This window comes from Aspergillus fischeri, genomic scaffold (genome assembly GCF_000149645.3).
Source record: "Aspergillus fischeri NRRL 181 1099437636266 genomic scaffold, whole genome shotgun sequence".
Lineage (NCBI taxonomy): Eukaryota > Fungi > Ascomycota > Eurotiomycetes > Eurotiales > Aspergillaceae > Aspergillus > Aspergillus fischeri.
The window spans coordinates 1,930,148-1,957,871 of NW_001509760.1; the positions used below are offsets into that span (position 1 = coordinate 1,930,148).

General features: G+C 49.4%; 9 protein-coding genes across 9 annotated transcripts, besides 1 other annotated feature; 5 read left to right on the plus strand and 4 right to left on the minus strand.

The window, feature by feature from the left end:
• Positions 1-391: 391 nt before the first annotated feature.
• On the minus strand, positions 392-2,338 carry NFIA_053520 (Smr domain protein; the record flags this gene model as incomplete). The annotated part of the gene is made up of 2 exons (XM_001257902.1): positions 392-2,032; positions 2,315-2,338. 2 exons carry the CDS (start codon positions 2,336-2,338, stop codon positions 392-394), a joined length of 1,665 nt encoding a protein of 554 aa, XP_001257903.1.
• A 468-nt stretch (positions 2,339-2,806) lies between these two features.
• Positions 2,807-3,217, minus strand: NFIA_053530 (uncharacterized protein; the record flags this gene model as incomplete). Its single annotated transcript, XM_001257903.1, has 1 exon — positions 2,807-3,217. The coding sequence occupies one exon, from the start codon at positions 3,215-3,217 to the stop codon at positions 2,807-2,809; it is 411 nt and encodes a 136-aa protein (XP_001257904.1).
• Positions 3,218-5,206: 1,989 nt separating this feature from the next.
• NFIA_053540 (GPI anchored serine-threonine rich family protein) lies at positions 5,207-5,936 on the plus strand (the record flags this gene model as incomplete). Its single annotated transcript, XM_001257904.1, has 5 exons — positions 5,207-5,252; positions 5,310-5,388; positions 5,442-5,576; positions 5,637-5,752; positions 5,812-5,936. The coding sequence occupies 5 exons, from the start codon at positions 5,207-5,209 to the stop codon at positions 5,934-5,936; spliced, it is 501 nt and encodes a 166-aa protein (XP_001257905.1).
• A 613-nt stretch (positions 5,937-6,549) lies between these two features.
• On the minus strand, positions 6,550-8,819 carry NFIA_053550 (WD40 repeat domain-containing protein; the record flags this gene model as incomplete). The annotated part of the gene is made up of 7 exons (XM_001257905.1): positions 6,550-6,692; positions 6,763-6,838; positions 6,903-7,100; positions 7,200-7,485; positions 7,551-8,493; positions 8,550-8,692; positions 8,797-8,819. 7 exons carry the CDS (start codon positions 8,817-8,819, stop codon positions 6,550-6,552), a joined length of 1,812 nt encoding a protein of 603 aa, XP_001257906.1.
• Positions 8,820-9,759: 940 nt separating this feature from the next.
• Positions 9,760-11,714, minus strand: gem1 (ERMES complex Ca(2+)-binding regulatory GTPase GEM1; the record flags this gene model as incomplete). Its single annotated transcript, XM_001257906.1, has 2 exons — positions 9,760-11,648; positions 11,705-11,714. The coding sequence occupies 2 exons, from the start codon at positions 11,712-11,714 to the stop codon at positions 9,760-9,762; spliced, it is 1,899 nt and encodes a 632-aa protein (XP_001257907.1).
• Positions 11,715-12,506: 792 nt separating this feature from the next.
• On the plus strand, positions 12,507-13,870 carry NFIA_053570 (SYLF and SH3 domain-containing protein; the record flags this gene model as incomplete). The annotated part of the gene is made up of 3 exons (XM_001257907.1): positions 12,507-12,549; positions 12,641-12,744; positions 12,809-13,870. The coding sequence occupies 3 exons, from the start codon at positions 12,507-12,509 to the stop codon at positions 13,868-13,870; spliced, it is 1,209 nt and encodes a 402-aa protein (XP_001257908.1).
• Positions 13,871-14,476: 606 nt separating this feature from the next.
• Positions 14,477-14,511: a microsatellite.
• Positions 14,512-16,780: 2,269 nt separating this feature from the next.
• On the plus strand, positions 16,781-19,289 carry NFIA_053580 (putative telomere silencing protein Zds1; the record flags this gene model as incomplete). Its single annotated transcript, XM_001257908.1, has 2 exons — positions 16,781-19,021; positions 19,083-19,289. 2 exons carry the CDS (start codon positions 16,781-16,783, stop codon positions 19,287-19,289), a joined length of 2,448 nt encoding a protein of 815 aa, XP_001257909.1.
• An 885-nt stretch (positions 19,290-20,174) lies between these two features.
• Positions 20,175-20,646, plus strand: NFIA_053590 (SNARE domain- containing protein; the record flags this gene model as incomplete). The annotated part of the gene is made up of 3 exons (XM_001257909.1): positions 20,175-20,200; positions 20,306-20,414; positions 20,488-20,646. 3 exons carry the CDS (start codon positions 20,175-20,177, stop codon positions 20,644-20,646), a joined length of 294 nt encoding a protein of 97 aa, XP_001257910.1.
• Positions 20,647-25,672: 5,026 nt separating this feature from the next.
• Positions 25,673-27,706, plus strand: NFIA_053600 (arrestin family protein; the record flags this gene model as incomplete). Its single annotated transcript, XM_001257910.1, has 5 exons — positions 25,673-25,731; positions 25,789-25,932; positions 25,999-26,317; positions 26,371-26,799; positions 26,852-27,706. 5 exons carry the CDS (start codon positions 25,673-25,675, stop codon positions 27,704-27,706), a joined length of 1,806 nt encoding a protein of 601 aa, XP_001257911.1.
• Between the last annotated feature and the right edge of the window lie 18 nt (positions 27,707-27,724).

A 27,724-nucleotide genomic window follows, 5' to 3' on the forward strand; every position in this document is an offset into this window, starting at 1 on the left:
GATGCGGAGAAAACGACTGAGGTGTTGGAAACGCATCGGGCTGGACTATAATTATGGACTCTGGATTAGCGAGAAGATCAGGTCGAGAATTCTGCTTAGGTTTACCCGTAGAGGCCACAGCCACGTATACGCGAAAGCGAGGCTTGTGTCAGATTATCGATGCATTGCTGAATCTCCGATTGCCTCTACGTTTTACGTCATCATGCGGAGAATCACCGCCGGAAAAAGGCTTGCAGAAGAAAATGGGTATATTTTGTAAACAGGTAAACAAGTATGTCCGCTAGATGCAGTATTCACCGACATTAAATCCTTGGACATCAACTAGATCAACCAGATGCAATAACTGTAGGGTATCTTAAACACGATCATGAACTGAAAATGGCGTAACATGTCAACGACGTCGAACAACACCGGTCACCGTCAAAACACCCTCACCCACCTCTACTCTCCATCCTTCCCTGGCCAGCATCTTGCCAACAGCTGGCCCCAGGCGAGATGTGCCATCATGGCTGTGGCGTCCGACTCCGGTGATGATGCGAAAGCCTGATCGCGCTGCCTCGCCGCCGCGCATGTACTTGGCGTCGCCAAGAGAGTCCCACCATGCGGCGACGCGCGAACTGGCGATGCGAATGGCATCCTGGACCGAGACACCGTGCAGATCCAATGAATTTGAGGTTGACTGCGAATCGACTAGAGCATCGGCCGCAGCGGCAGCCTCCCGCTTTGCGCGCTCGAGATGATCTCGGCCCACCGAGGAGTAGTAAGCAGCTGCTCCGCCCATTAATTTGTCTGATTTTCCACGACGGTAAGCTGCTGAAGCTTTGTGGAAAGCCTCTGCACTGGCCACAAAGTGGTCGCAAGCGGTAACTCGAGCAGTACCGTGATGGCGAAGGACTCGTGACTCCACAGAAGGTCTCTTGGGCTCATCATCATCGAGATCCAAGGGTGGAGGCGCAGTGGTGATTTTGATCAGGTTAGACACAGAACTGGCCGCTGGACGGGTGAGCATGGCGACTGCCAGCTCACCGGCGGCAGACGTCGAATTGCGAGTGATGTTCAGTAGCCCACCCAGTAGTGTTGGCGCAACAGACGGAAATTCTTGCGTCAATTCTGCAACTTGTGCAAGCATTACGGGGTGTCCATTGATATGTTTTTCCTCAGGCGCATGTGCCATCGCAAGCGATTGAATCGTCTGTGGCAGTGACGCTCCGTTAGCATGATAAGAAGAAGTTACAGCCTCCTTCTTCAGGACAGGCAAAGTCCTAGAACAGATAAACTCGATATCTTTCTGACCAGCGTCCCATTTGTTCAGGGGGAGATTCTCGTCCTGCAAGTATCCTGAGGCTGCCGGAGAAGAGAGTCCCTGAACCGGACTGTTCTTATTCTTTCCCTTGCGCTTGCGATTCTTCTTCCGCCCAGTGTCTCCATTAGAACACTCGTCGAACCCATCGATGCCCTTTGGAATGGCAAGCTTAGTTCCATCTTCGTCTTCTCGCTGCTCATCAAAGAAAGCAATGTTCAAGAGCACATCCATGGCGCGATCAATATCACCGTCAGACTTCCTAAGCGAATGCTGCACAGTAAAGCGATCCAGAGAAGGAAACATATCTGTCAGATAACCGACTTTGTCGTTCTCGGAAGCGCCAGAGAGCGACAGCGATCCGTCAGGGCCGATCGTGTAGCGCAAAGAATTGCTATTGCCCTGACTCCTCGTGCGCCTGTCGTCCAGACCAACGGAGGAGAAGTCGGACGCCAGACTGGTGATATCTGTTTCGCGCGACGGGGCAGTGCCGTTTTGCGAGCCGCTGCGCTCTGACAGAATGCCATCTGCGTCACCGCTAGTGCCAGGACTCAGTCCGCTGGTTCCGGATGGATCGAAGGGTAGATCTTCCTGCTCCCATGCTGATAACTTCAGAGTGTCCAGGGTGTCGCGGAGTTGCTGGACTTGCGCGGGGTTTTCTAGGTCATAGTCGCAGACAATAGCCGTGAACAAAGCTGAATCCAGAGGAGGACAGTATTCCTTTTCAAGCTCCTAGACGTTCGAAACAGCACAAATCCAACAATTAGCTTCCTGTCCACTCAGGCTCCAGACGTGGAGGAACTGACTTTCAACAGGCTATTGCCTATGTCACCCATCTTCAAAATCGCTGATTTTATGTCGACAGTGTATTCGATGCCTCTTTATCATTACTTGGAGAGCGAGAATCTTAGAATTTCCCTTGATCATCAAGCGGGGAGATCGAGGCTGTTTGTGCTGAGAAACAACAAATTCTCAGGGCGGGGAAGATTCAATAATACACCAATCACAGATGACATAATGGGCTGTCTGCGATCCCATCCGCCAGCCAGCTTCGTGACCTCATTGATAAACTACCTACCTTAGGATTGTTCAAACGTTCAAAGATGATCTAAGAACCAGAGAGCCCTTCAGATCATGTGCAGCGTCTGATGGTACTTTGGCGCGGCATAACAGTTATCTCTACATTCTCCTTTGGCCACAGCATTCAGAGTTATGTAAATTCCCGCCACAAAGCAAATCATTTAAATTTTGACTAATATGATCAACATTGCTGATGTTGATGCAAGGGGAGCTTAGGCAGAATAATAGCAGTGTTGTCATTGACACTATATAAGCCAAAAGATGACCGGAAAGAAGCAAACAACAGAAGTGCCCGGCCACCGATAAGTCAATGCCCGCCCAACTCAACCCTGTTCTCTGCCTACATTGACAAAAGAAATGGAATCCTTGCTCTTCCGATGACGTGTTTGGCTTCACTGTCACGAATGCTCAAGGTGTGAAGCATATTCAAGCAACGGTCTCGTCTTCTGGGCCGTCACCCTCATTGCCGTCTTGACCCGCCTCCTCGACGTCCTGACCACCCTCTCCGCCCTGGGAAAGGTCGCCAGAACCAGACTGTCCTTGGTTCGTTTCGTCGTTACCGGTTTGAGATCCAGAGGTCAAAGTTCCAGCTGGGAGAATCATATTCCCGGTGCCGGCTGAGGAGCCTGAGCCGCTCGTGGACGGAACGCCAGAGAACAACGACCCAAACGGGTTGGTGTTTGAGCCTGCGCTGGTGCCAGAGGCACCTGTGCTCGCCAGATCACCGAAATTAAAGCCTTCGAGACCCTGGCGTTTATCTTTCTGGGAGCCTTGAATGGGGACGGCGAGGAGTATCTCGCATAGGCCGAGGAGGATGGTAACAGTCTTGAGATTCATGGTGAGTTTGTGAGAGAGATTTTATGGGTTCCTAGAGGAAAGCAGTAGAAGAAAGTCTGGATGATTGTTGATGCTCTCAACTGAGCTGGAAGGAGGCCTTCTAGCCTCATTTATACTATGTTATTTTAAAACCGCCCGGGAGCCTGCTCGACGCGAGAAGCCTCGACGTTCACACCCTCGACAATACGTACCCCTGTCGGTTCTGATTAAAATCCTGTAGAAGTGACGATCTTCAGCCTTAGTAACAGCGCGAAACAAGCAATCATGGCATAACACAAGGTCCTTATCCTCTATTCCCTTATGCTTGTGTGAAAACAGTTGGTATTGCAGGGGTTGTGTGATTCTTCTTGCATGGTTGCCGCAGAGGCTCGAGCCAAAGAAAAAGCATAACAAATGCTGTGTTATATGAAGTTCAGGCAGCAGGGAAATCAACCAAGCCAGAGTTATCGTGATTGTAACACTGTGATGATGTGGATCACTATTTTACTTCTGATTAGCTGGTGATGATCAGAATCCCCATATGCAGTATTCCAGAACCCAATTCTTTGGTCATTTCATTGACCTTGTCTGTAAGTGTCCTGAAGATGGAGATTTTTGTATAGACCTGCAGCGCTGAGGATATCACCGCAGCTTGCCAAACCTGATTGCTATCCATTCCATTAGTAAAGGGGTAGGAAGTTGCAGGAGCATGTTGGATACGTCATGGATGACCATCGACAGGCTCTGATGCAATAAGGAACCCAGACAAGCCAACTTCCTTCTTGCGAAGAGAAGATGAGTGTTGTTAGATGTTGGCCGACCCTAAGGCTACTGGAGACCATCCATATCATTGCGCCGCTTTCGGCACGAGGCTTTCCGTACAGGTGTTCGTCTATTGCCTGGATCCTCTTGTTGTCGGTTGACTCGCCACAGATGATTGCATTCTCAGAGATGGATGGGATGTGCGTCTAGTCCACACCGTGATATCGGCAGGTCATTGATAGCTCATATGCACTGCACATCGGTGGATCCGTCATCACCAAGACTGCAGCCCATAGTCACAGGATTTGAATAACTTGAATTGGCATTGACCGACAATACGCAGATCAATTCGAGGCTAGCAACAGTAAAGACTTTTCGGTTGCCTTAAACTCAAGCCTAGGTTGTCCTTTGTTTGTGTAGTCAAGTAGCGGGACAAAGGGAAAACTGAGAACAGATCATCCTGTGTGATCAGGGAACTCACCCTCGCCTATTTCATCAATCTCGAGACAGAAGTGAGACTTGCGCACTCGTTAGTTTAGACTTTCGCCTAGATGAGAACCTGCTTTCACGGAGTAACATCCCTCACTCGCTACAAAGGGATCAATAGCCTCGAGAACTTATCTAGAATACCCATTCATTACATAAAAAGGCATTGAGACTCTTGCTCTCTGCAATTGAAGGCCAGCAATGTAGCCCAGCAACGTGTCGTAGACCAGCAGCTATCCTTACACTGAAGAAGCAGCAGATGCTGGAGATATGACATGTCATGAGGTTGTATACGGAAACACTTATCCTCTATATCTTCAGGGCACGAGGGCTCAATCACCGACTCAGTGGTGCTTTACCGATACACAGTCAATATGAGCGCACCATCGACTCAGTAAAACTTACCTCTTCATTACTGCCAATCAAAGAAGCAATGCCGGAGTCATGAGCTTCGTCGCTAGAGCTATAAACGAGGAAAGACACATCAGATAGAATCCCTCGCGTCAACGCACGACTCGACTCTGACCGGGCGCAGATGTATCCAAATAAACTCCAAAATATGCTAACATCGCCTTAGTTCATGAAGAGACAAGCAAGGAAGGTCTTGAACCTTGTGTTTATAAAGCCGGCAGTCGTCCTCTTGCATTGAGTCGATATCGGTCACCATTAACGGTTTTCAAGCTCAAAAGGTTCTGCCTTCCACCAGTCTATTACCTATTCCTTTGGGATATATTACCTCAAATCAGTAACACTTCAATCACAATGCGCTTCTTCACCTCAATCATTGCTCTCGCAGCTGCCGCTGCGGGTACGTCTTCTCTATATTCCTCTTCACAAGGCGATAGCCTTACTAACAAGACCTAAGCCCTCACCATCACATCCCCCAAGAGCCTGGACCAGGTGGACATGAGCAAGTCCGTCAATATCGAATGGCAATATGTAGAGTAAGTCCTCCTGCATAGACATCTATAGGACGAAAACTAAAGCATAGCAACAGATCCGACTCCCAGAACTTCTCCATCGTCCTCGTCAACATGATCACTCAGCCCCCCGTCAACAAAGTCATCGCCAAGGAAGTCAAAGCCTCCGATGAGAAATACACCGTGGACGGTGTCTCTGGTATTCCCAAGGCGTATGTCCAAAATTTTGATGTTCTTTCCAGCTACAGGCTAGGCTGACTCTGAATCAAAAGAAACGGCTACCAGGTCAACTTCGTCAGCACCGGACCCACGAACACGGGGATCCTGGCCCAATCTCCCCAGTTCAATGTCACGGACGTCAAGCCTGAGCCAAAGACTACTTCCACCGGTGAGATTTTCAATCGAAATACCCTGCACCATGCGTTCTAACGAATTCTCCCTCTGCAGAGAGCCAAACCGCCACCGCGACTGCTTCCGCTACCGCTACTGCAACGACCAACGCTGCTGCATCTCTCATCGCCCCAGCCGCTGTGGGCTCCTTTATCCTGGGTCTTTTCGCTATGGTCGTGTAAATAGGACTCTCGTTGAGCAAGGGCGTTAGAGAGTGACGTCACGGTATGGAATTTGGGGATATTCTTGGTATATATATATATCTTTCCAAGGCATGATATCCGACGATATGAACGGTGACACTGACATGATGGATGAAAACATGCTTTCTAATGCATTTAATTGCCTATGCAAAATAATTGATAATTGATAATGAACTTCCTTTTCTGGCCTTGCGCTCACCGCTGGGTTTTTGGAGTAAGTTGGTTATGAAAACTTTGATCCTCATGCAAGGAGAGCAGGCTAGTGATGTATGCATGTACATCTGTACATCTTCACTTGGTAGTGGATTTCTTATGCACTCATCACATTGTCAGCTCGAGTTTGTTTTCAGTTTCTTGGAAAGTGGCCTGCTTGTTCTGTCCGCGACTCCGATAGCATACATCGATACTTAGGCCTAAGTCGACTTCGTGGTCTTGAAATCCTTTCGTTCCAATCAGGAGCGTGAACACACCTACTACCAAGTTGGTGTGTATCAATACAGGGAAGAATGGTCATGAGTAAAAGCAAATGGGTATACTAGTGGAATGTACATATATACAGAAGTAGTCAAGCGTCAGCCTTTGTTACAAGTCCTCAGAGCGAGCCCATGGTGGATTCAGCAAGCCCCGAGACGGATCCTGAGCCAGCAGCGCTGGCGCTGACCGCGGGTGACGATGACTGGTCATTGTACTTGTCATTTATGCCTTCTCGAGGACGGTCCCAGGTGCGAATGTGGCCTGTTAGCCTCCCATGTTAGCGGCTGTCTCCCGAGACGACAAGCGAAGTATGTAAATCAGGGCGAATTACCTTCAAGAGAAGAGGTCATAATACAATCTTCTTGGAAGCCCAGCCAGCAGATAGGGTCTGTGCCAACGACCTTGGACTTTGGAAGCAGTCAGCTCAAGATTCAATGGTCCAAAAGCTTATGGGCATTACTCAGAACTCACCATGATAGGCGGCAGTAAGGCCGTGCGTGCTCTGGGTTCTACAGGGTGACGGACAGCTTGGTCGCAACTCTCATAGGTGTTTGCTGTCCTCTGAGAATCTGACCTCATCCTGTTGCCCGCACTGTCAGCTCGGTGACGATTGCCATACTGTGAACTGCCAGCGACCATGCTTGTTCGCTGACGGGCGCTGGCTTGATGCTGTTAAGATTTGTTAGCGCATTGGTTCAAACCTCACCATGTTGAAGTATTTTAACAATTCGAGTGTGTATGCTGGTCTCGTGATAAAGGGATACGTACCACTTTCGGTCGGTGCAGCATGCCAACGCTGAAGTCCCACAGAAGAAGCCTGCAGTCGTCACCAACACTCCCAAATCTGTAGGTCCGTTCGTCGCACTGCCATGGGTCGAAGGCGACCGCGGAAACCCAAGAGTTGTGACCCTGACAACGGGCCACGATTTTGCGCTCCGGGAAAGACCAAATAGTCAGTAAATCATCCTGTCCGCCGGTGACAATGTATTTGCCATCAGGCGACCAGCAGACGCAGATGAGTCCACCATAGTAACTGCGAAAAATGTCCAAGACCCTAGCGGCTCGTTAGATGCCTGCCAAACTCTGAATGTACGGATAGTAAGAACAGAGGAGACCTACTCTTCTTTCAAGTAGTCCATCACTCGTAGAGAGCCATCCTCCAAGACAACTGCCAAATGCCTTTGGTCTGGGGAGAATGCAAAGTGGGATATTCTTTGGTTTGCAAGCTTCCAAAGAGCGACAGGGTTAGTCTTTTGGTTCCTGGAGTTGACGGACTTTAACACCTGCAGCGGCTGTCTACTGGACGCCTTGAGCGCCTCCGCTGACTGATCCTGAATTTCAGGGGTGAAAAGAGCATCTTCCTTCTCTTTATCATAGACGACTAATTGTCCGTTTGCGTGTGAAGCCATAAACAGATTTTCCGACCCAGGAATCCATTTAATATGAGTGACCGGAGAATTGCTGACGACTCCATTCTTATTTATTCGGGCGTACTTTTGAGAAATAGGCTCGTACCAGATGATGTCACCAGCAGAGGAACCCATAACCATGTCGATATGAGAAGGGCTTTTGGTGACCTCATTAATATCGTGGCACAACATGTGTGCCTTTGTGAAGAGAATCTTTGCAAGCGGCTCTTCCTTCTGCTTTGAACTGAGATCAAGCCATTGGAAGGCGCGGTTGATATTGGCGAAAGCAAAAAGGCCTTCCGGACTCCGCTCACTCAACCGCTTTGTGGCCGCTTCATGAGTGATGACCCGTGATACGAAGGACGAACTGCTCTTGATAATGTTGTTCTTTGGCTTCCGCCTTTTCAGACCGTCCTTGACAGGAGCAGGTACCAGTGCCGGGTTTCCATCTCCAAAAGGGGGCGCTGTTACGATCTGCTTTGAGATGAACGAGGGAGTCTTGCTTCGAGGGCTGACACAAACTAGTGAAACTTTGACGCCGGATGTCGGAGGTGTCGGAACAGTCGCAAGAGGATTTGGATTTATAATTGGAGCTTCAGATGGGTGTGGAGGAGGGGTTGCTAGATGCAGGTCGTCCTTGAGTTCATAGGTGCCTAATGGAAAGTCCTTGTTAGTCCCAGTTGTCGAGACTCCGCGGATACAAACGCACCTTCTCCAACTTGTAGCGGGCAGCCGCCTTCTGGATGACTGAGTATGTTATTGGTCTCTACGACCGGCACTGCCATGCCATTTGCCGCGCCAGCAGCATAAGCGACTGGCACGGTGTAGCGAGGAGGCGGAGGCGGAAGAACACTAGAGCGGTCAAGTCAGCGAAAGTGCAGTTCGCAGTTGATATCCAGCTGTTCCCTGCTAGTCCCTAGGAGCGCAACAGGCGACAATTAACAGCAAGAGATAACAAGGAAAGACTGATGGCGACCATCAGGTGTAGCAAGGGAGTCTTACAACATGGCTGCGGTTGCGATGGAGTGGCGCTAACTCATGTGAATTAGAATATTTTTGTATACGCCGCAGAAATAGCAGTGAATAGTAAATGAAAGGCAAACAATGTTGACTAGGTCAATAGGTGAACGCTGCTGAGTCCACAGTCGCAGTGAAATGCTCGTAAGAGCGGCACCCTAAGCAGAGCTGCCCAGGGTAGTGTGTGATGCTGAGATCTGGAATGAATGCGACGTATTGAGGAACGATATTAGGAGTAGAGGAATCGTGAAGTATAAATTTCTTCAAGCCAGTGTTTCAACGTTGAGATCGGCGCTCAGGTATATCTACTTCTTCTGACATCAGTTAGTCGATCATGCATACACGTGGAGGGGAAAAACAAGAATCAGTCTGACCTTGGGGTATAAGACAAGCCGGTCTCGACAAAATGATAATCAGCGGAATTAGACGAAGAAATAATATATACAATAAAGGAATCCCAACAGTGAGGTAGGACGACAGATTTGAAGCGCGCAGGTCGGACAGGAGAGGAGCGGAGAGCTGGACGGGGAAGTTTGGGAGGCCCGTGAGTCGGTTTCTGGGGTTAGTGTACTCAGCGGTTGGCTATATAGCCTATTATGTTGTTCTCTCCGTGCTGTTGACGCGGTTCCTGGCCATAGGCGGGGTCTGATATCAACCATTTATTGGCAGTTTGAGATCATCGATCTTACTCTAGTGGCTTTATATGTCCACCATCAAATAAAAGACTTAATTGGTATATCTAAATGCAATATTATATGAGGTGATATTTTAATCTCTTCTGCCGGCGCAAGCCCCGCTGCATTTCAAAGCCCATGAACGAAGCACATGCATGAACGCATCAAAGCTTCTCGGGGTATCAATCTAATTTATTCATCCAGGTAGGCATTAATAAGCTCAAAGTCCTATCCGCTACCACTAACTCTTCGCCAAATCATCACGGCAGCAGCCCCAGCGCAAACCACTGCTCCAAGTGCTATACCCCAGGCCATCCATTTTCCCTCCACGTCTTCCTCACTCCGGGGAAAAGCAGTGCTGGGCTCCATTGCAGCCTCTGCAATGTGTACAAACACCTCTTGGATGGAACTCCAAGTAGCACTGACATGGAGCGGCGGACTCGGCATATTCAACATGGCCGTGTACTCGTGGGGCTGATGCTCAGCCCGTTGCGTGGTACGATCCAGATCGGCCTTAAGCGCAATAAAAACACTCGGGAGCTCTTCAATATGCGGATACTTGGATCGTAGCTGGGGGATGTAGGCAAAGGAGTCCGGGTCTGAGGAATCATACGTGTATACAATGACGTCGCACTGATCCAGAAGCTTCGCCTGGTTTTCAAGAATGGCGGGCTCCAGTTCTCCTAGCTCATCCAAAATCAAGTAGCATTGTTTACCCCCGGGGAGCTCAACCGTGTTCACAGCAGTCCGGGGCTGGATAGTCGGACGATAAGTGTGGCTGAAGCCACGCGCGAGGAATGCGTCGAGAAGCGCTGATTTGCCCGATCCTGGAGCTCCAACCACGTGGCCCAAGACGACGTTACGGCCCACACGTCCAGGACGCTTTCGTTTCTTTCGCGGCCGCGTGACTTTCAAGGCAGCCGTTGTAGAGGGATTACTCCTATCGGACGACTCGAAGCCAAGATAAGCCAGATACTCAAGAGTCGTCTTAGGTGATTGAAATGTTGTCATACTCCACTGAGCGAGCCAGCCTTGAAGAGTGACGTGGCCAGCCTCATTCCGGACTGTGGAGGAAGGAAATGAGCCGTCCGCCCAAGAAGCTGGGAGACCGGGAGTAGGGGCGAACAAGGACGCCAATTCGGCGTCATTCAAGCCACCATCATTGTCTTTGTCCGACAGCAGGAAGAGATTTACAAAAAACCGATATCCTTCCGGGGACAGCTCAGCAGATGCAAAAGGCGGTACTTCGAATCGGGGATGAAGGAAGCTCTCTTGCAGTGAAAGATTGTCGGTGTATTGGAATGCTCGTAGAATAATCCAGACGGTCTCGTGGCGTCCCTTTTCTGCGTACATCTTGTTCAAATGTATGAACCCTCGGCAGTCAATGCCAAATGGGGTCACAGAGTCCGGGTGTGTTTTCTGGATCGTCTCTTTGATGTGGACAAGGTCCTCCTTGCTCAAAGGCTTATCAAAGCATCTCATCTGAAAATCTTCGATTTCTTTATCCGAAAGATACCCATCTCGATCCTTGTCGCTCAGGTAGAATATGCGTTGTAAGGCTGCAACCGCTGCTGGCTTCAGCGCGGACTCCTTCGAATCGAACAGCGGAGCGATCGGGTGAGTGACGGCTTTTTGACAAAGGAAGAAAGCCTCGTTCACATTGCGATGTTCGCGTGCGCTGGTACGTATACAGGAATCGATTTCCTTGAACTCCGCCATCACCGGTAGCATTTCCTCCTCGATGACTTGGGCTTCGATATGATCGGCAGCTAAGTCCGACTTGTTGGCGCATAATACAACCGGCACGTTAACCCCCAGAGATCGAAAGTACGGCAACCAGAATAGAGCGACTCTTTCATAGCTGTAATGATCGGAATAAACCAACAGAATCACGTTCGACTTTCTGATTTCCCGGGCCAGGTTGCTCCGCTCCTGCGGTAAAGCGGAGGTGTCCACCACCGTGGTGGTCGTGACATTCTCAGGCGTTCCGATCGTGGGAGGAATGGTAATTTGAGGTAGGACGGGCTGAATTTTGTTCGTCACGAAGACACCCTTCACGAGAGAGGTGATGAGACTGGACTTGCCAGTGCCCTCATCCCCGCAGACGCAGATGCGCACTAGGTTATGTCACGTCAATCTCATATTAACAGAAACAATCAAGGACTGGTCGAACCTGTAGCCATTGGTACTGGTTACGCCTTCTATCTCAAACCATTGTCGAAATCATCTCATCAGTCCACCAAGATTGTTGCTGGGACACTGGCGCAGGTGCAACAGACACGGAATCATGGTTGGAACCTTAACTCCATAACTATTGCTGATCCCCGGAGTTTCGGGCGGTGGCAGTGCCGTATTTGCAGCCTCAGGTTTCCACATATGCGGCATGTGACACTGGGAAGAGTGCGATATCCCGTACCAAAAGTGAGCCTGGACGGCGAAAGTTGGACCAACGTCTTTGAACAAGGTTTATACATAAGTATATCATCCTCCAGCAATGATACTCACCATTGATATATTGAGCTTGGATGGTAGACTATCACAAAAAGGACTCAGCCACTCGCGCCCGGAGAGCTACGATGCCGGGGCCGCTACTGACGGAACTTACTAGATAGTGCGGAGTACCTCTAGAGTATCTTGACCTGCTTTGCTGTCCGTCGTCTGAAAGAATCTGTGCCGTTTTCGAGTGCTTACAGAAACAATAATATCAAAACCTAAGACTGCTTTTATGTATTGACTGCCGAAGTTAACCCACCAACTTGTTAATCAATCATTTGGGTATCTGCGAAGGTTGTGCTAGCTATCCAAGTATTAGACTGGATCAGCCGTCATCTGTTCCACATCCGGGCGACCCATCTGGGCGAACGAACTCCCCGTTGCGCAGTATCCTACGATCACAACTTTATTTCTTTCGTATCACTCCTGACCTTTACTCCCCTACAACTCACTGATCCTACGATCCGACGAGCATAGCCAAAATGCCTCTTGGAATTCACAACCCACTGCCGTCGTCGTTATCAAGTACGTATCAACATTGCTTACGTCTCAATTCCCCGCAGTTGGGTTTCCGCAGTAGGCGAGTGCCTGGCTGATCATTGTTCTTTCTCAACAGGCGAATGTAAGAAAGCGGGCAAGATTCTTGCATCTTTTATCGATCCGAGACAAGCCTTCGGTCCTGATAAGATTATTCCTCCAGAGATCCTCGCTGGTGCGAAGGTAAGTTAGAGAACGAAGTCTTATCTTAAATGCGCTTTCGCCGAGCTAATCGCTCGGTCGATAGGGTCTCGCTATTCTTACTGTCCTGAAAGCTGGCTTTCTCGGTTCTGCTCGGTTTGGCTCAGGGATTGTCGTCGCTCGTTTGGCCGATGGCACATGGTCCGCACCTTCGGCTATTGCGACCGCCGGTGCTGGGTTCGGAGGACAAATTGGATTTGAATTGACGGATTTTGTGTTCATTTTGAATGATGCAGCAGCAGTGCGGACATTCTCACAGGTTGGAACCTTGACTTTGGGTGGGAACGTGTCAATCGCCGCAGGGCCGGTGGGAAGAAATGCAGAAGCTGCGGGCGCAGCAAGCACAAAGGGCGTGGCAGCGGTGTTCTCCTACTCGAAAACAAAAGGTCTATTTGCCGGTGTCAGCTTGGAAGGAAGCATGCTGGTCGAACGGAAGGACGCCAACGAGAAGATGTATAACAGTCGAGTCTCAGCACGTCAACTCCTGAGCGGCACTATCCGACCTCCCCCCGCTGCCGACCCTCTTCTCCGGGTGCTGAACTCCCGCGCATTCTACGGCAATGGCAGAAACGGAGACACCATGTACAATGATATTCCCATCTATGATGACAGACATGACGACGTTGTCTGGGAAGGCCGAAGGGGCGAGGCATACGGTGAGGGGCAACGGCGTGACCGCGGCGGTTTTAACGGCACCGATGACTATGAGTATCGCGACAGACCTCGCGCGAATACGTGGGCAGACGACGTTTACGATCGGCCCGCCGCAAGTTTGGGCCGTTCCTCTACTATGGGTCAAGCCGATACTTTCGACAGATACGGCGGCCGCAGTCGGAGCAACACCGCTCCATTTGAGGAAGATTACGTCTACTCCGACCGCAAGCCCAGCCGGCCAACGGCACCCAAGCCTGTTTTCGGGCAGCGCACAGGGCAAAGTGCTCCTCTGCGGGCAGATCAGGCCGTCGCATTGTACACATTTGATGCTGATCAGGAAGGAGACTTGGGCTTCAAGAAGGGAGACATTATCACGATCTTGAAGCGCACGGACAAGGCGGAAGACTGGTGGACAGGGCGCATTGGCGACAGGGTCGGCATCTTTCCGAGGTGAGAACATCCTTGTCGGTGGCCTAAGAAGGCATCCATACTGACACAAAGATTAGCAATTACGTCGATGCAGCTTGATTCCCGTCACGGCCCCTTTGCTGCTTGGCGCAGAATGACATAATGAACCGATCATCAACTCTCAGAACTGACCATTTCAAGATGCCACGCACACATCTTGAACTATATCACAATTTCGTCTTGAAGGTCTCTTAAGCTCCTTTCATGATGTAAGCGCTGGAGTTCTTGTCCGTTAGGTGTATCCAAATCATGACTGAACGGGTTGCGAATGGAAAGAAGCAGTTTTTGTATCCGGCTTCAGTGAGGGCCTCTTTCTCTATATCCTTGTCTTTCACCTTTCTTTTCAGACTCTTGCGTCTTGCGATCGACACTGCTTTTAGGACTACTTAGGATTGTTCTTTTGCCGCCGGTTTTGATCTTAGAGATTGATTGCATGCTTGTGCTTTTCACTCATTGTTATTAGTTGTTATATGGCGTCACAGGCCTGCATAGTATCCAATGGCATCCAGGGAGGTTTCTGAATGCTGTACTCCAGCCACCTTAAGGTATCTGCTAAGCTCCACAGACATCTTTTATGGGATATCGCTGGTATTCAGCAGATCCAGTAGATCAGTAGATCCAGCAGATCCCCTGTGATAAGCAGTGTAATCATGGCCTTTACTCAGGAATGACATAATCTGCATACCGATTGATGCATGCACATTCCATTAGAGTTTGAAGAGAGGTATGTTTCAAGTCAAGCTTCTAATGACCCTAGATGTTTAGTAGACGTTGGTCAATTAATGATTTCAACAATAGAGCCGATCGTGATCTGGTGCCAAGATTACTGGTAGGTTTTGATGTTGAAGCGTGGTATGGTGTCCGACGATGGGCACGAGACCTGCTATGATGATGATGACCCTTAACCACACAAAGTAAGAGGACTATGAGAAAATAACAACAACAACTTTATATCGACAGTAGTCACGATAGAAGGAGCTCTCGAAAAGAAAGCTCAGATACGCCATTTGAGTCACATTTTTGTCTACGTGCGAAGGAGTCCCTATATCGAGATGACTAGTCAGCTGGAATAAAGTTCTGTATAGCCAGATACTAAGGTAGACATGGGGGACCCCAAGGCTAGGCTAGGCCGGCACGAGGAGGAAAGCCGTTCGGTAGAGTCGCGCATGAGCACCAAAGTCATAGGCAGAGTCACGTCTACTGCGGGTGAGGTCACCCATATTATGCCAGTAGTCAGTTCCAATCCCCCTTGATGCATTTCTGCTTCCAGTCCTGCTTGGTCCGAGGGATGGATGACTGGAAGCTTTGCTTAGTGACTGATTAGTGCCCACCGTTATGCACTCCATAACCTGACAGCCACTGGCGGTAAGGAGCTCTTAAAATCGCTACCGGAGGACTGTGATTTGAAGCTGATAGGGTCCAGTAGCCCACTCATAGTCCAGGGCTCGGAGTTGATTGATTATTCGCCCATAGTAAAGACATGGATCGATGATCGTCATCTGTTCATAGTTCCTCCAGGGTCAGTATGTAAGTCGTTGCGACCAGATCGATCGTCCATAGAGCGGCGGCCCGGATTTGAGTTGGGCTCCGAGTGGAGCTAAACCATGACCGAGGCAGAGTGGACCGATCCGTGAATACTACAACGTACATTATTAGCAACAGGTTTCACGGGGCGAATTTGAATTGAAATTGGCAAATCCTGCTGTATGGAGATTGAGTGAGGAGGAACTACTCGTAGGCAGGTGGTGAACGAGGCTGAAACATAACCTGAGGCCACACGAGCTACCTTCAGTACGGAGGTGGGTGGATGCACTCCATGTCTTAGATGGAATTTGTTAGAAGTAGATGGTCATTTGCTCAGTATGTCATTACTTTTGTTAAGGCCATTATTCGAGAAATAAGGTACCCTATGAACTGAATAAAAGCGGAAATAGCAGAACCTCCAACCTTGTCGAGGGTACCTTACTTTGTGGTACCTGTTTTTATCGCCTGATAAAAATAATAATACCCAAGAACCCAAAACCCCCAAGGACCAAGGTAGCCTAAACTTCCTAACCCAACGCTTGTTATGGAGCAGTAGGGATGTCTTCAGACGACACTACTACGAAGGAAGTTTAGCTGGTTCTTTCTTACTTACTTACCTTAGTCTTACTTGCACTACTCTACTCCTCTACTTCCTCATCCTGCTGATATTCCTTCGTAATAATTATCCTGGTGATTATTATGCTCTCCACCTTCAGCTAATTCTCCTCACTCTTCCTCCTTACTGAAAGTCCTTCCTCCAACTTGCTGGACGTTGTTGTCACCGGATGTCTAGCCGTCAGCCTTTCCCTTATTGTCTTCTTTTCTTTCTCCCTGGTGGATGGTTTTCCCCGTCAAACACTATTGCTGTCGCTGCCAGTGTTTCTTCCCCGCTTCCATGATCATCCTTCGCTATCTCCCGGCCTAGGTGCTATATACATTCCTATTTGACCTCCCTCTCCACAATCAACTTTCCCGTCGACCCTTCTGTCCTCAGCAAAATTCGGGAAGACGATTTTACGACGGCTCCCGAATTATTCGGCTCTCATGCAGGTGTGTTTGCTCTAAAAGTCGTCCCATTAATCCCTCTTACCTGTTCGAACTTGCTTTTTCTGCTTTCCCCTTCCCCTTGGTCGGACCCGGCCTTTCCCCAACCTCCAAACCGTGGAGCCCTCTTCCAGACGTCTCGTGGACTGTCCGCATTCGATTTGATGAGAAGTCCATTGGAAAACTATCTGACTTGTCTGTTCGTTTGATCACTTAGGCTTCACCGAGCCCCTCTGAGGCTGGCGGAGGATACGGGACGCGGAGAGGCCATGTGCCTCAATTATCTATTAGTGACCCGAGCCATCATGTCACGGAAGCCATTGGGCATATGTACGAAGACGATTACGACAGGCGGGAGTCCAAACGTCTCAGCTTCCTTTCTTCCCCACTCAGCGAATCCATCTCGATAATCCCTCCCAACCTTGCCGGATCCGAAGACCCCGCCTCACCGCAGTCGCTGCACGTACAAAATCGCTCGAACGCCGTGGATAGTCCTCAGACAAATGGACACTCACCGCCGCCACTGGTTTCCTCCAAGTCCTTTGATCGGGACACCAGCAACCCGACGTCTCCCGGCTCGACGGACACGGCTACCACCTCTTTCCCTCTAAACGACGTTGACTACGAATCCGATCCCGCTGCTGTGGCCCAGGAGCTCAGTAACCTAGCTGCTATCCGGCGGATGTCTATGGACGTGACAGCAACAGGAGATCCCGACCTTCCAAGTTTCTCCGTACCGTCGATAGCTCCATCTCCTTCCGCCGACGAAAATGACGCATCTCGTTTATTCTGGGTTCCAGCTCGGCTGCATCCGGAGCTGGCTCCCAAGGAGTTCAAATCCTTCCTGGAAACTAAGGCGGAACAGATCAGACGAAAATCGGGCGAATTCTCGGGCTTCGAACACGATGGGGCAGGCGGGTCGCTTCGCCGGAAAAAGTCCATGTTGTCCCGACAGATTGACACCTCCCAGGGTTACACGGACGGGGCGGAGCGTCTCGAGCGGAAACGATCGCAGTCGAAGAACAAGTCTCTGAGCCCGAATCTGCTTCAGCTTGAATCGTTAGTCGATGACTCCAAGCAGCAAACCCCGAGCGCGGCGTCCTTTTTGGACGGGGTCCAGAAACTCACCATAGAGGAGGATGTCCCGATCCTGCCTCCCGCACCCCCCGGGCACAGTCTCCGCCGCTCTACCCGAACACAGTACAGAAAAGCCGGTAGTTTGAGGAAAGGCGAAAAGGTTCCCTTCTCAAAGCGGGCTGGTAAAGCATCGGACACGAACGACCGAGTCCCTTCAATCACTAGTTCATCTGCGGACGAGCCCTCCTCAGGTCTCACGCGAGTGGCTACCGATCCAACGCCTAGCACAAGGCGCGCACAGGCCGAGCCGCAGTACACCACCCAGACCGCTGTCAGCTCTTCTACACAGTTTGAGAATAGCGGGGCGAATGGCTGGCCGGAAACGAATCCTGGAGACAGGACGAATGCTTCTCCTCAGTCACGCCATCAGTGGCACTCTCGCATCAGCTCCAATGGCCGCTCGACCTTGAATATCCCGCCCACCGAACAAAGGGTGCCGGAAATTGTCGAGACGCCCCCAGCCGAATCTCCGCCAACTCCCACGACACCCACGACACCCACGTACCACCACATTTACAGTTCGGGGCGGGAGGCATCGCAAGATGCGCCGCCGACACTGCCTTCAAAGGATTCCCCTCTTCGAGATCCGAATACAACCAAACGATCCGGAGCCGCACGGCAGTCGGGGAAGGAGAGCTCGAAAACTCTCAATGACTTTGCGAATAACCCACAACCACTCCCGGGAAATACAACACGGACGGACAACCTCTCATTCATTCCTACAATATCGGAAGATCGCAAGCCCGAGCCAAAAAAGTCCAAAGACAAGAAAGATTCGGAGGGTGGTCGCAAGTCGAGTTGGCACTGGTTGCTCGGCTCTGAGGAGAAAGAGAAGGATAAAGACAAGGAAAAGAAAAAGGACAAGGACAGCGATTCGAAGAAAAGTAAATCGAAGTCGGCGGATAAGGTTCATGAACCGGCACACCCTGCCTCATCCAATGATATCAGTCCGCGCGGGCGCGAAAGTATCACCGTCGATCGGCTCGACCCTAAACTGGAGGAGGAGCGTCGGAAAGACCACGTCCGGCGCACATCGGGGGAGTCCAAGAAGGACAAGGAATCCGGCCTGTTTTCATCGATTTTCGGCGGTGGGAGGAAGAAGAACAGTGGAGATGGTCATCACAAAAAGAGCTCGTCGCGGACATTGTCCCCTGACCCACCCGTTCGCGAGCTACGGCCGGATGTCGATTATCCGTGGACAAGATTCTCGATCCTCGAAGAGCGAGCCATCTACCGCATGGCTCATATCAAATTGGCCAATCCCCGCCGAGCACTCTATTCTCAGGTCCTGCTCAGCAACTTTATGTACTCTTACTTGGCCAAGGTCCAGCAGATGCATCCTCACATGATGATGGCGTCGTCGGCATCGCAAAAACAGCAACCTTCAAGGGATCAGAACGATGAGTATTCACAGTACCAGAAATATCAAGAAGTAAGTAGACTTTGGGTTTCGCATGTGGTGTTGGGCGAATTTGTTCTAACCCGGAATACAGTCTCAGCAGGAACAGTACAGCGATAGTTCCTACGATGATCCTCAAATGTACGAGTACGGCGACGACCAGCGCGATAATTACCGGCCACATTCAAGAGGTAGCAAGTACGAAAACGGGAATGTATATGGTCCTGGACATCATCAATACGGGCATTCAACGTTTGGCGATGACGTCCAGCTGGACGACGATGATGACGATATGTGGTGAACAAGGAACAGAAGTATTGCGACTTTCACTACTGTTTGTTCTTCTGCAGCGCACGAATACCCCTCTGCTTTTGTCGACTTTGATCCTTCTTAGACTTGTATACTGAAGCCTTTACCTTTTCCCTTTGTTCTGGTCTCCTTCCGTCAATTTGTCCCTGCCTGTCTTGTCTGCTGCGCGAAGAGCGCAGGATCCCTTTATTTGACTCGGGAAAGTGACAGTATGTTACCTGCTATTGGCCTGTCCTCAAGGATTCCATTACCCGCCGTCTGATTTCCTTTCTATGACGCGTTTCGTCTTTGACGCCTTGGCGGCATGGCACTTGAAGTGCCTTATTGTCATGTTTTGTGCTCTGGTATCTAAGTGCCTGGCACTCTTGCACACATTGATTTGATATATTAGCATAGCGATTGGGGTTTCCCGTGTCTCGATCTGGGTTCACTTTCAACTTCTTGCCTGTTTTGTTATTATACACCTTTGTACGTTGAATTGCAACGGATGGACTCTGGCCGACTTTCTTGCAACCTGTGCCTGCAGAGCTGAAGGATGGACTCATTTCGTAGATCAGCCTGCACCGTAGCACATTTTACCAAGGCAACGTAGGACAAGCTGTGCGACTTTTGGATAGATAACCAGGTGAACTTTATAAGACTGGCCGGTAGAATGCTATCGATCACGTGATCGTAGCCTCTCCGGATCTCCACGTCATTGCCATGGGGTTGCCTCTGGGGGAATTCTGGTAATCATATCAACTTCTCTTGCTATATCACCTCTCAAACGCATTATACACAGGCCTGGTTACTCTTAACTCATCATCCGCTTAATAGACCACGGCCATCGAATTTCCCCGTCAGAAGAACAGCAAACGTCCGTCACCCGACCAACAAAATGGGAGACGCCTACGAACGTGAACAGTACGATACCCTTTTCCCTGTGCTTGCTCATCGCCTTTTATTAAGTTGCAGAGCCTCGTACTTGCATGTGAAACCAGGAACCAGCTAACAAATTGGCTCCTGTAGACAAAACAATGCCCTCCTCAACTCCCTATCTAGCAAAGTCTCGGCCCTGAAGTCCGTCACCATCGATATCTACGATAATGCCCGGGACCACGAAACGCTGGATCACTCTGTTCGTTTTGACCTGCTTTAACTCCGTGTAATCGACATTTGGATGAATGAACGGTTACTAACGGCCCCAACAGAGCCAGGTCTTCTCCTCCCTGTCGACGAACCTCAAAGGCAGCGCGAGCCGCTTGACCCGCATGGCGAAACAGGGGGATACGGTTGCGATTATGAAAGTCGCGGGGATCGTGATTGGCGCGGGGATTGCGCTGTGGTTGTTGCTGGGGTGGATTTTCTGATCGGCGTCGTGGAGAGTACAGTGTCAAGGGTGCCTTGGTCTTGCGGGTTCAAGATTGATTGGCATTAATGACGTGGTGTTTTTACATGCTGTTGGATGGATTGTTGCATTTCAGCGTGTTTCTCGGAAGGGTTGTGTATATGGGCTGTATTTGTGTATGACTCTCTGTATAAGGGTTGCCGTGCTTGATGTTTCAGCGTTCATCACTGTGCCTGTTGATTGGGGTGTGTTTATATCTGAGATCCTATTATCTAATACTGTGACTTGGTGATCCAAGCAATTGTCAATAATGATTGACATGCTGTATCTTCGTCCAGACAGAAGAGCGCTTGTGACTCGATGCAAATCTGGATCATAGAGGTGCAGTTATCATGCGGATTATATCCTTTGCGTGATAACCCTTTGCTAACAGACACTACCAGAGACTCAAAGGTTCTCAGCTGATAACTGCACTCATCTATGCGATGAACTATTCCTGACTTTGTTCATCGCATTCGCGTACGCAAGCCAGATACATATCTACCGCGTGCCGTTGGCAGCAAGCCTGCAACAAGTCTGATGTCGCGCACGGATATCCAGACCAGACTGGTATCTTCATTCGAATTCCACACTCGGAATTGTAGATACCGAAGTATCAGAATGGTCGCAAAAGTCAAATGATATCGACAGAAACCAAATCACGCACGGCAAGCAGCGCATGATCATGGCCCAGACATCTACGGATATGGAATCAGCCTTGCGCTGGGTTCTGCAGTCTGTACTGCCAGTCCTCGCTACTGGCGGCTGATAGGGAATCATCTCAGCTCCTCTTGTATCATGCAGACGTGCTCATGCAGGGTATCGGACATACCCCGTGAGAAGGGCACTACGTGGATAAATAAATTTGCGTTATTACCATTCCATATCATGGTGCAAGCTTCAGAGTAGTCAATTTTGACTGGTGAGAAAAATTTTCCGATAAAGAAATTTGAGTTATTGGCAGGGTGCAGATACGGTCTGGCCATGTGCATCTTGAGAACCATGCCATTGGTCCGCATGTCAAATTTCGTTGTCTGATACCTACTGATAGGCGAGAAAAGTCCGCAAAAATCATTATCCCTCTTTAGCCGCCGGTGTATTCTAGATAGATTTGGTGGATACCCGTCGATATCAGGCTCGAGGAATGCTGGCATTGGCAGGCTGGATACCCGTCCTTAGTCTCCGGTAGGATCAAGTTCCTATTCCCTGTGGATCCGACGGAAAAGTCCGCTGTTTCGAAGGTTGAAGGGTGATAGGCGAAATATGGCGAGCTACCAGATAACAAAATCTCTTAGTGCTCTATGACTTACAAGGTTAAGTGCGGAAGGATGAGCTCTGTTTTAGCCTCTTAGGTATTCTAGTTAAGTCAGTAGAGTGGATGTCGATCGAGTCCGTGCTCGCGTTCTGGATCCAAAAGACTGTGCCAGTGGTGATTCTTGCGCGATGATAAGGGTTCTGAGGAAGACAAGCTACTGCTAGAAGCGGGTTTTGCTTTCTCTCGGAAAATAAAAGGGATGCGTTGTCAGTGGAGTCTGATGATTCTGGTTTCGGAGTCTCGAACTTATCATGAAAATCTATTGGCGAACAACCTGATATCGGGTCGAGGTTCCTTGATCTCCGTTTTAACCGGGTTGGATTCGGCATGCCGAGTGCCATGGGCTTGATCCTTGCTACCTATCTCTCGGTGTACCGTGCTCCGTGGCTTGTAATATCATCATCCAGCCTGAGTGAAATTTTGAATAATATCATCTTTGATACGCCAATAAGATGCACTTTATTCTTTGAAGTCCAGCGCATCCTTCCTGCATCGCTTGACGTGAAGGCACGTGGTGATGTCATGGAGGTTGAACGGTTCTACTGATACAAAGCTATCGAAAAGCTCTGGCGGCTATAGGACTAAGGAAGGGCATTGCTACCCGACCACTCTCATCCGTCCATAGGTTTGAGGTTTGGTGGCCTGAATTAGTCGAGGACCCTCCCGGTAGATCTCTGTACAGGCTCACCGAATGGTGCCTTGAAGAGGAGCTCGTCCTGAGGTAGGAGCTTTAGACTCAACTCTTAGGTCTCGAACTTGAAAGCTTTTCCTGGCAGCTAGACTAGAGTACTAGACTACTCTAGATAGCGTAATAGATACGGAGTAGACTGACACGAATTTTCTGTTGTGGAAAGGTTGAGGACCCGCGGATAGGTGGGTCTGGACTATTAGCATGCGAAAAAGACAAAGAAAATAAACCGGCTGATAACGTCAAACCGTGGGATAATTGAGGTCATTGCTTGCGTCAAGACTCAAGACTGATATTCTCGGGACATCGAAGAAGTTCTAGGTGCTGACTGGGATTTTCTTTGTTACTGACCAGCGTCACTGTTGCGAAGGAGTGCAGGTTATTCAACGAGTCCTTGTACCTCGAGAGGTAAGATTGGAAGATATTGAATTTTGGCGGAAATTCCGACTGTGGGTTTGCCTATTTGGGTCGATGACGATCATGACGGGTTGTCCAGGCCCGAGTCAGGGATGGATCCCGACCTTTGATTGCCGTGGACACTGGATGGCGAGAGCTACTAATGATAGATACTATCGGAGAACGTGCGATTTTCCCCGATCACATGTCATCTAGTCAAATCGTGATGAACTGGTTCATGTTTAGGCAAAGCTGAGTTATAGAAGCTTACTGACAGCCTGGCATTCTTTTGATGTCAGTTTGATTTCATGTGATAGTGACGATCCTGGAACGCTGTGGCTGGCTTCGTGGCTGCTGCAGACGAGAGAGCTTCGGTCCGAGATGTATGCAGCATCTATGCAGGTGCCTGGGGGCTCAAGCACATGCAGGCCGTAGTCCAAGTTCAACATCATATGGCCGAAGTCATGCCATCGTCGACGATCTATTACTAGTATCTACCGAACGCAAGGAAACTACCTAGTTTACGATATCCCTGAAGAAAGCTTAATAGCTTGGCAATATTCGATACGAAGGACCATAGAAAATGACATCATTGTAGAGTGACTACTATTGTACTGCTGTCTCCCTGTTTATACATTCAAATTCCGAATATCGTTCGAAGCCGAAGTTTTTGAGCTGATATGAGAATTAAAACTGCAGTAGAAGAACCTATCTACAGATTCATCTGTTAGTCTATTGACTCACAAGGTGGAAGATCCTTGGTGGAGTCTTCCTCGGAAACTAATGCCAAATGTGTGATGTATGCAGTCTCGCTCCACTTTCTCTGATTTGGGCCGGCTTGCGAAGCTCGTAGTAGCTTGAGCTGTTGCTCTGGGTTGCTATTGCCACCTTACTTTTAAACTTATATAGATTTAGAAGTCTTCTTTCCAGTGTTTATGAGAGATGTCATGCGGTCGAACCTATACATGACAGCTGCAGAATGCTATAGGCAATAGACCCCCGCTCTGAATTGCGTGGAAGATCATTTACCCTACATTCGACCCGAGCAGAACATTGGAAAATACAAATAAAACGTCATATCATCGGCATAAGAAATATAAGAGTTGAAATCATGAATCTCAGGACAGTAGCAGAAATAAAGATATGCGGTGTAACCTGCAGCCCGTGGGTATCGGAGGGATCATGCCAGTCCATTAGCACATGTTGACATACAAGACACGATGAGCAATAGTAGTGATCATTGCTCGAATCACGAGTAGTCGTACAAAATCTTGCGGCTATCATGCGCAAGGTCGATCCCGAGGTTATATCTCTCGACATTTGTCAGTACGATAAAGTCAGCTCAAGTGTGTACTCCGTACCTGGAGAGGACGAGGATAATAACCACCAGAAGGAGATTCTAGAAAATCATCAGACACCAATCAATCACTGCATATGCCACCTATCAAGCTCCATCTTGTGATTATGCCACCCGATAACCGGACCACCCGAGTAGCCTAAGCCCTTTGGAGGTAAACCTGGCGATCCCTGGCGTTATTCTTCACTATCATCAGGACCAGGGCCTCTGGCACTAAGAACAATAATTAATTGAAAGTATTATCACTTTTAAAATAAAAACTGAAAATTAAAATAATAATAATATATTATTCTTGCGCAATCATTCTGTCTTCCGGCTCATTGATATCGATAGAATAAATACAAACAGATTCCCATCTTCCCTCTCCTGCCTTCCTATCACTCTATTCCTTTCCCATTTCAATTCCAGCAACTTTACCGAGCACCATCACCCTTTGACTGAGAGGATCCTTGATTCTGTGGTGAATCTGGTATGTTTCTGACGTAACATATCCCATCTTACAGTTTTTCCTCATTACCTTATCGTCAGCATTGAATGTCATAGTAGCTTCATTGTTTTCTTCTGATTCTATTGTTATTGTCAGCTGATTCTGCGATTCCCTCTGACTTTCGACCTGTCCGGATGAATTCTCATCCTCCTTCATCTCCTTCCTTTCAACCTTTACCCCTGTCACTGAAGGATTCATTCATTGACGATTGCGTCTATTATTGCATCTAGGCCCCATTTCATCTCTCTTGACGCATCGATCAATAGCTCTACTGTTCGTCATCAGATTAGTCAGACCAGCTGAGTTGAACCATCGCATCATCTCAGGTTCCCCTACGAGTAGTACCTTACAAAGGGAAAAGGACCCGCTTCGCCACTCTTCCCGTCCGATTTTCCCAGTCCCAAAAGAGAACTCCTAAAAGTTCCTCTATCGGCCAGACGGTGACGGAAACGGCTGTTCACTGCCCCCACTTCACCACCAAGCAATAATCCCTAGGTGGAACCCGTTTGTCGCCCTGCAAAATAATCTGGTCAGTGACAAGTCGATCATTGGCAGATTCTATCTCTTGCGCAATATTTCGGGCTTATCTCTGTGTCATTATTTCTTTCCCCTCTATATTTTTCCTTTTATCTCCCTTCTTGGGAATACGGTTCTATTTTAACTGCGAGTGATTCCTTTCAACGCCACATATCGCGCCTAGCGATTTTACCACGTTTTCGTCCGATCTTCTGGCAGCTGCATATTCGCAGCCGTTAGTTGCATCGTTATGGCTCTCAGCTTCTTCGGTGGAGGAGGTGCGAGTCATCTAAAATACTTCGATATCCGGTAAGTCTTCGCAGGTCTCATACCTCATAAGCACAGTTGGTTAACTTTTTGCAATAGTCTGGATGAGGATTATATTGTATTTAGAGGAGGAGAGCAAGAGGCAGCCAGTGCGCAATTGAGTGGAAAGCTTCTCCTCTGTTTGTCGGAGCCGCTGTCCGCTAAGCATGTCAGACTGAACCTCACTGGTATCTCTCGAGTATGGTAAGTTGCCAGTTGCTGTACTTCTCTTCACGCGACAAGCAAAGTGCTGACGAACATGCTTTGCAGTTGGCACCTCCCATCAAGCTCGGCCAGCGGTGGCAGAAAATCGTGGAGGGAAAAGGTGTTCTATGAAAAGTCCTGGACATTCAGAGACGCGGGCAAAAGCAAGACTGAGATACTCGCTGCGGGCAACTATGAGTTCCCATTCCATGTGATTCTCGAAGGCTCCATGCCAGAGAGTGTCGAGGGTCTCAGCGACACCTACGTGACCTACAGATTCAAAGCGGAAATCGGACGCAAGTATGCCAAGGATATTGTTGTCAGGAAACCACTGCGCATTATCCGTACGCTGGACTCCAGTGCACTTGAACTCTCTCATGCTATGGTAGGTGGACAGTGGTATTGAATTGCTGGCTACAACTGCTAATATTCGTGCAGTCCGTGGAGAACATTTGGCCCAACAAAATCGAGTATTCAATCAGCACTCCAACCAAGGCCGTTATTTTCGGGACCAGCATACGCGTGGACTTCAAACTGATTCCCCTCCTCAAAGGACTCAAGATTGGACAGATCGTCTCGCAGCTAATCGAAAGTCATGACCTTACACTTAATCCTGAAGACCCCGACTCTGTCCGGAACACATACAAAAACACAAGGACGATTGTCAACGATGAACATGAGTTGGATGAGGAAAACAATCTCGAGATCATTGACGAGGCAGCAGAGGGATACCAATTTTCTCGCTTCCTTGACCTACCAAAGACGTTAACACGCTGTCTGCAAGATACCGACACACGAGGTATCAAAATCAGACACAAATTGAAGTTCCGTGTTCAATTACTGAATCCAGACGGTCACATTAGCGAGGTATGTAATCCACCTCCCAGGAATCTGTATAAAGGGATGCTAACCTTCACAGCTACGGGCTACCCTCCCCGTTTCCATCTTCATCTCGCCAAACCTGGCAATCGACGACAACAACAACCTCGTCGACCAGACACCACAGTCCGCTCAACGGGCAGTCAACGACCTCGCACAACAAGCACCCCCCTTGTACGGCGAGCATCAGTTCGATCAATTATATAGCGAGGTCGACCCTAGCGGCTACCGGACACCGGGCCCGGGCAGCGGACCGGGGACTCCGTTTGGTACTCTTAGCCGGAATTTGTCTGCTGAGAATCTTGCATCGATGAATGCCTTGACCAACACCGATATCTCTGCTTCTGCCTTGCATAGTCGACTGTCCAACTTGCATGCTAGCAGGTTCAGCAACCCATCGCCGGCTGATACTGACGGCCATACCGATGTCGAACACCGTCGTCTAGGAGTCTCCGCCGACTACTTTGGCCCCTCTTCTGGTTCCAATTCGCATAGTCCCGCGAGTCCCGAACTTTCCCGCAGACCTTCGGACGAGGGCTACCACGACCATGACCACATTCCGTCTGGAATGGCCACACCGTTTCACCCACAGTTCGCTGAAGTTGAAAGCCTCAGTCGCGTCCCAAGCTATTCGACTGCGGTCAGATCTACTGTGGGACCATGCGACAGTGAACTGCCAGATTATCAGGCTGTTGTTGCCGAGGATACCGCCATGCCTACCCTCCAGTCCCCTCAACAAGCCCACATTCGGAGCGCCGGCCGTGGAGCCTCGACGGGACACACCGGCATCGATGTACATCACTTGCGTTCCGGCCTCTTCAACTCTCGGACGTCAGCTCATCATGACGACGACGATCGCAGACTGCGTCTTGTTCAAGCTCGCGCTCGGGTTTAAACCACAACTAATGACAGA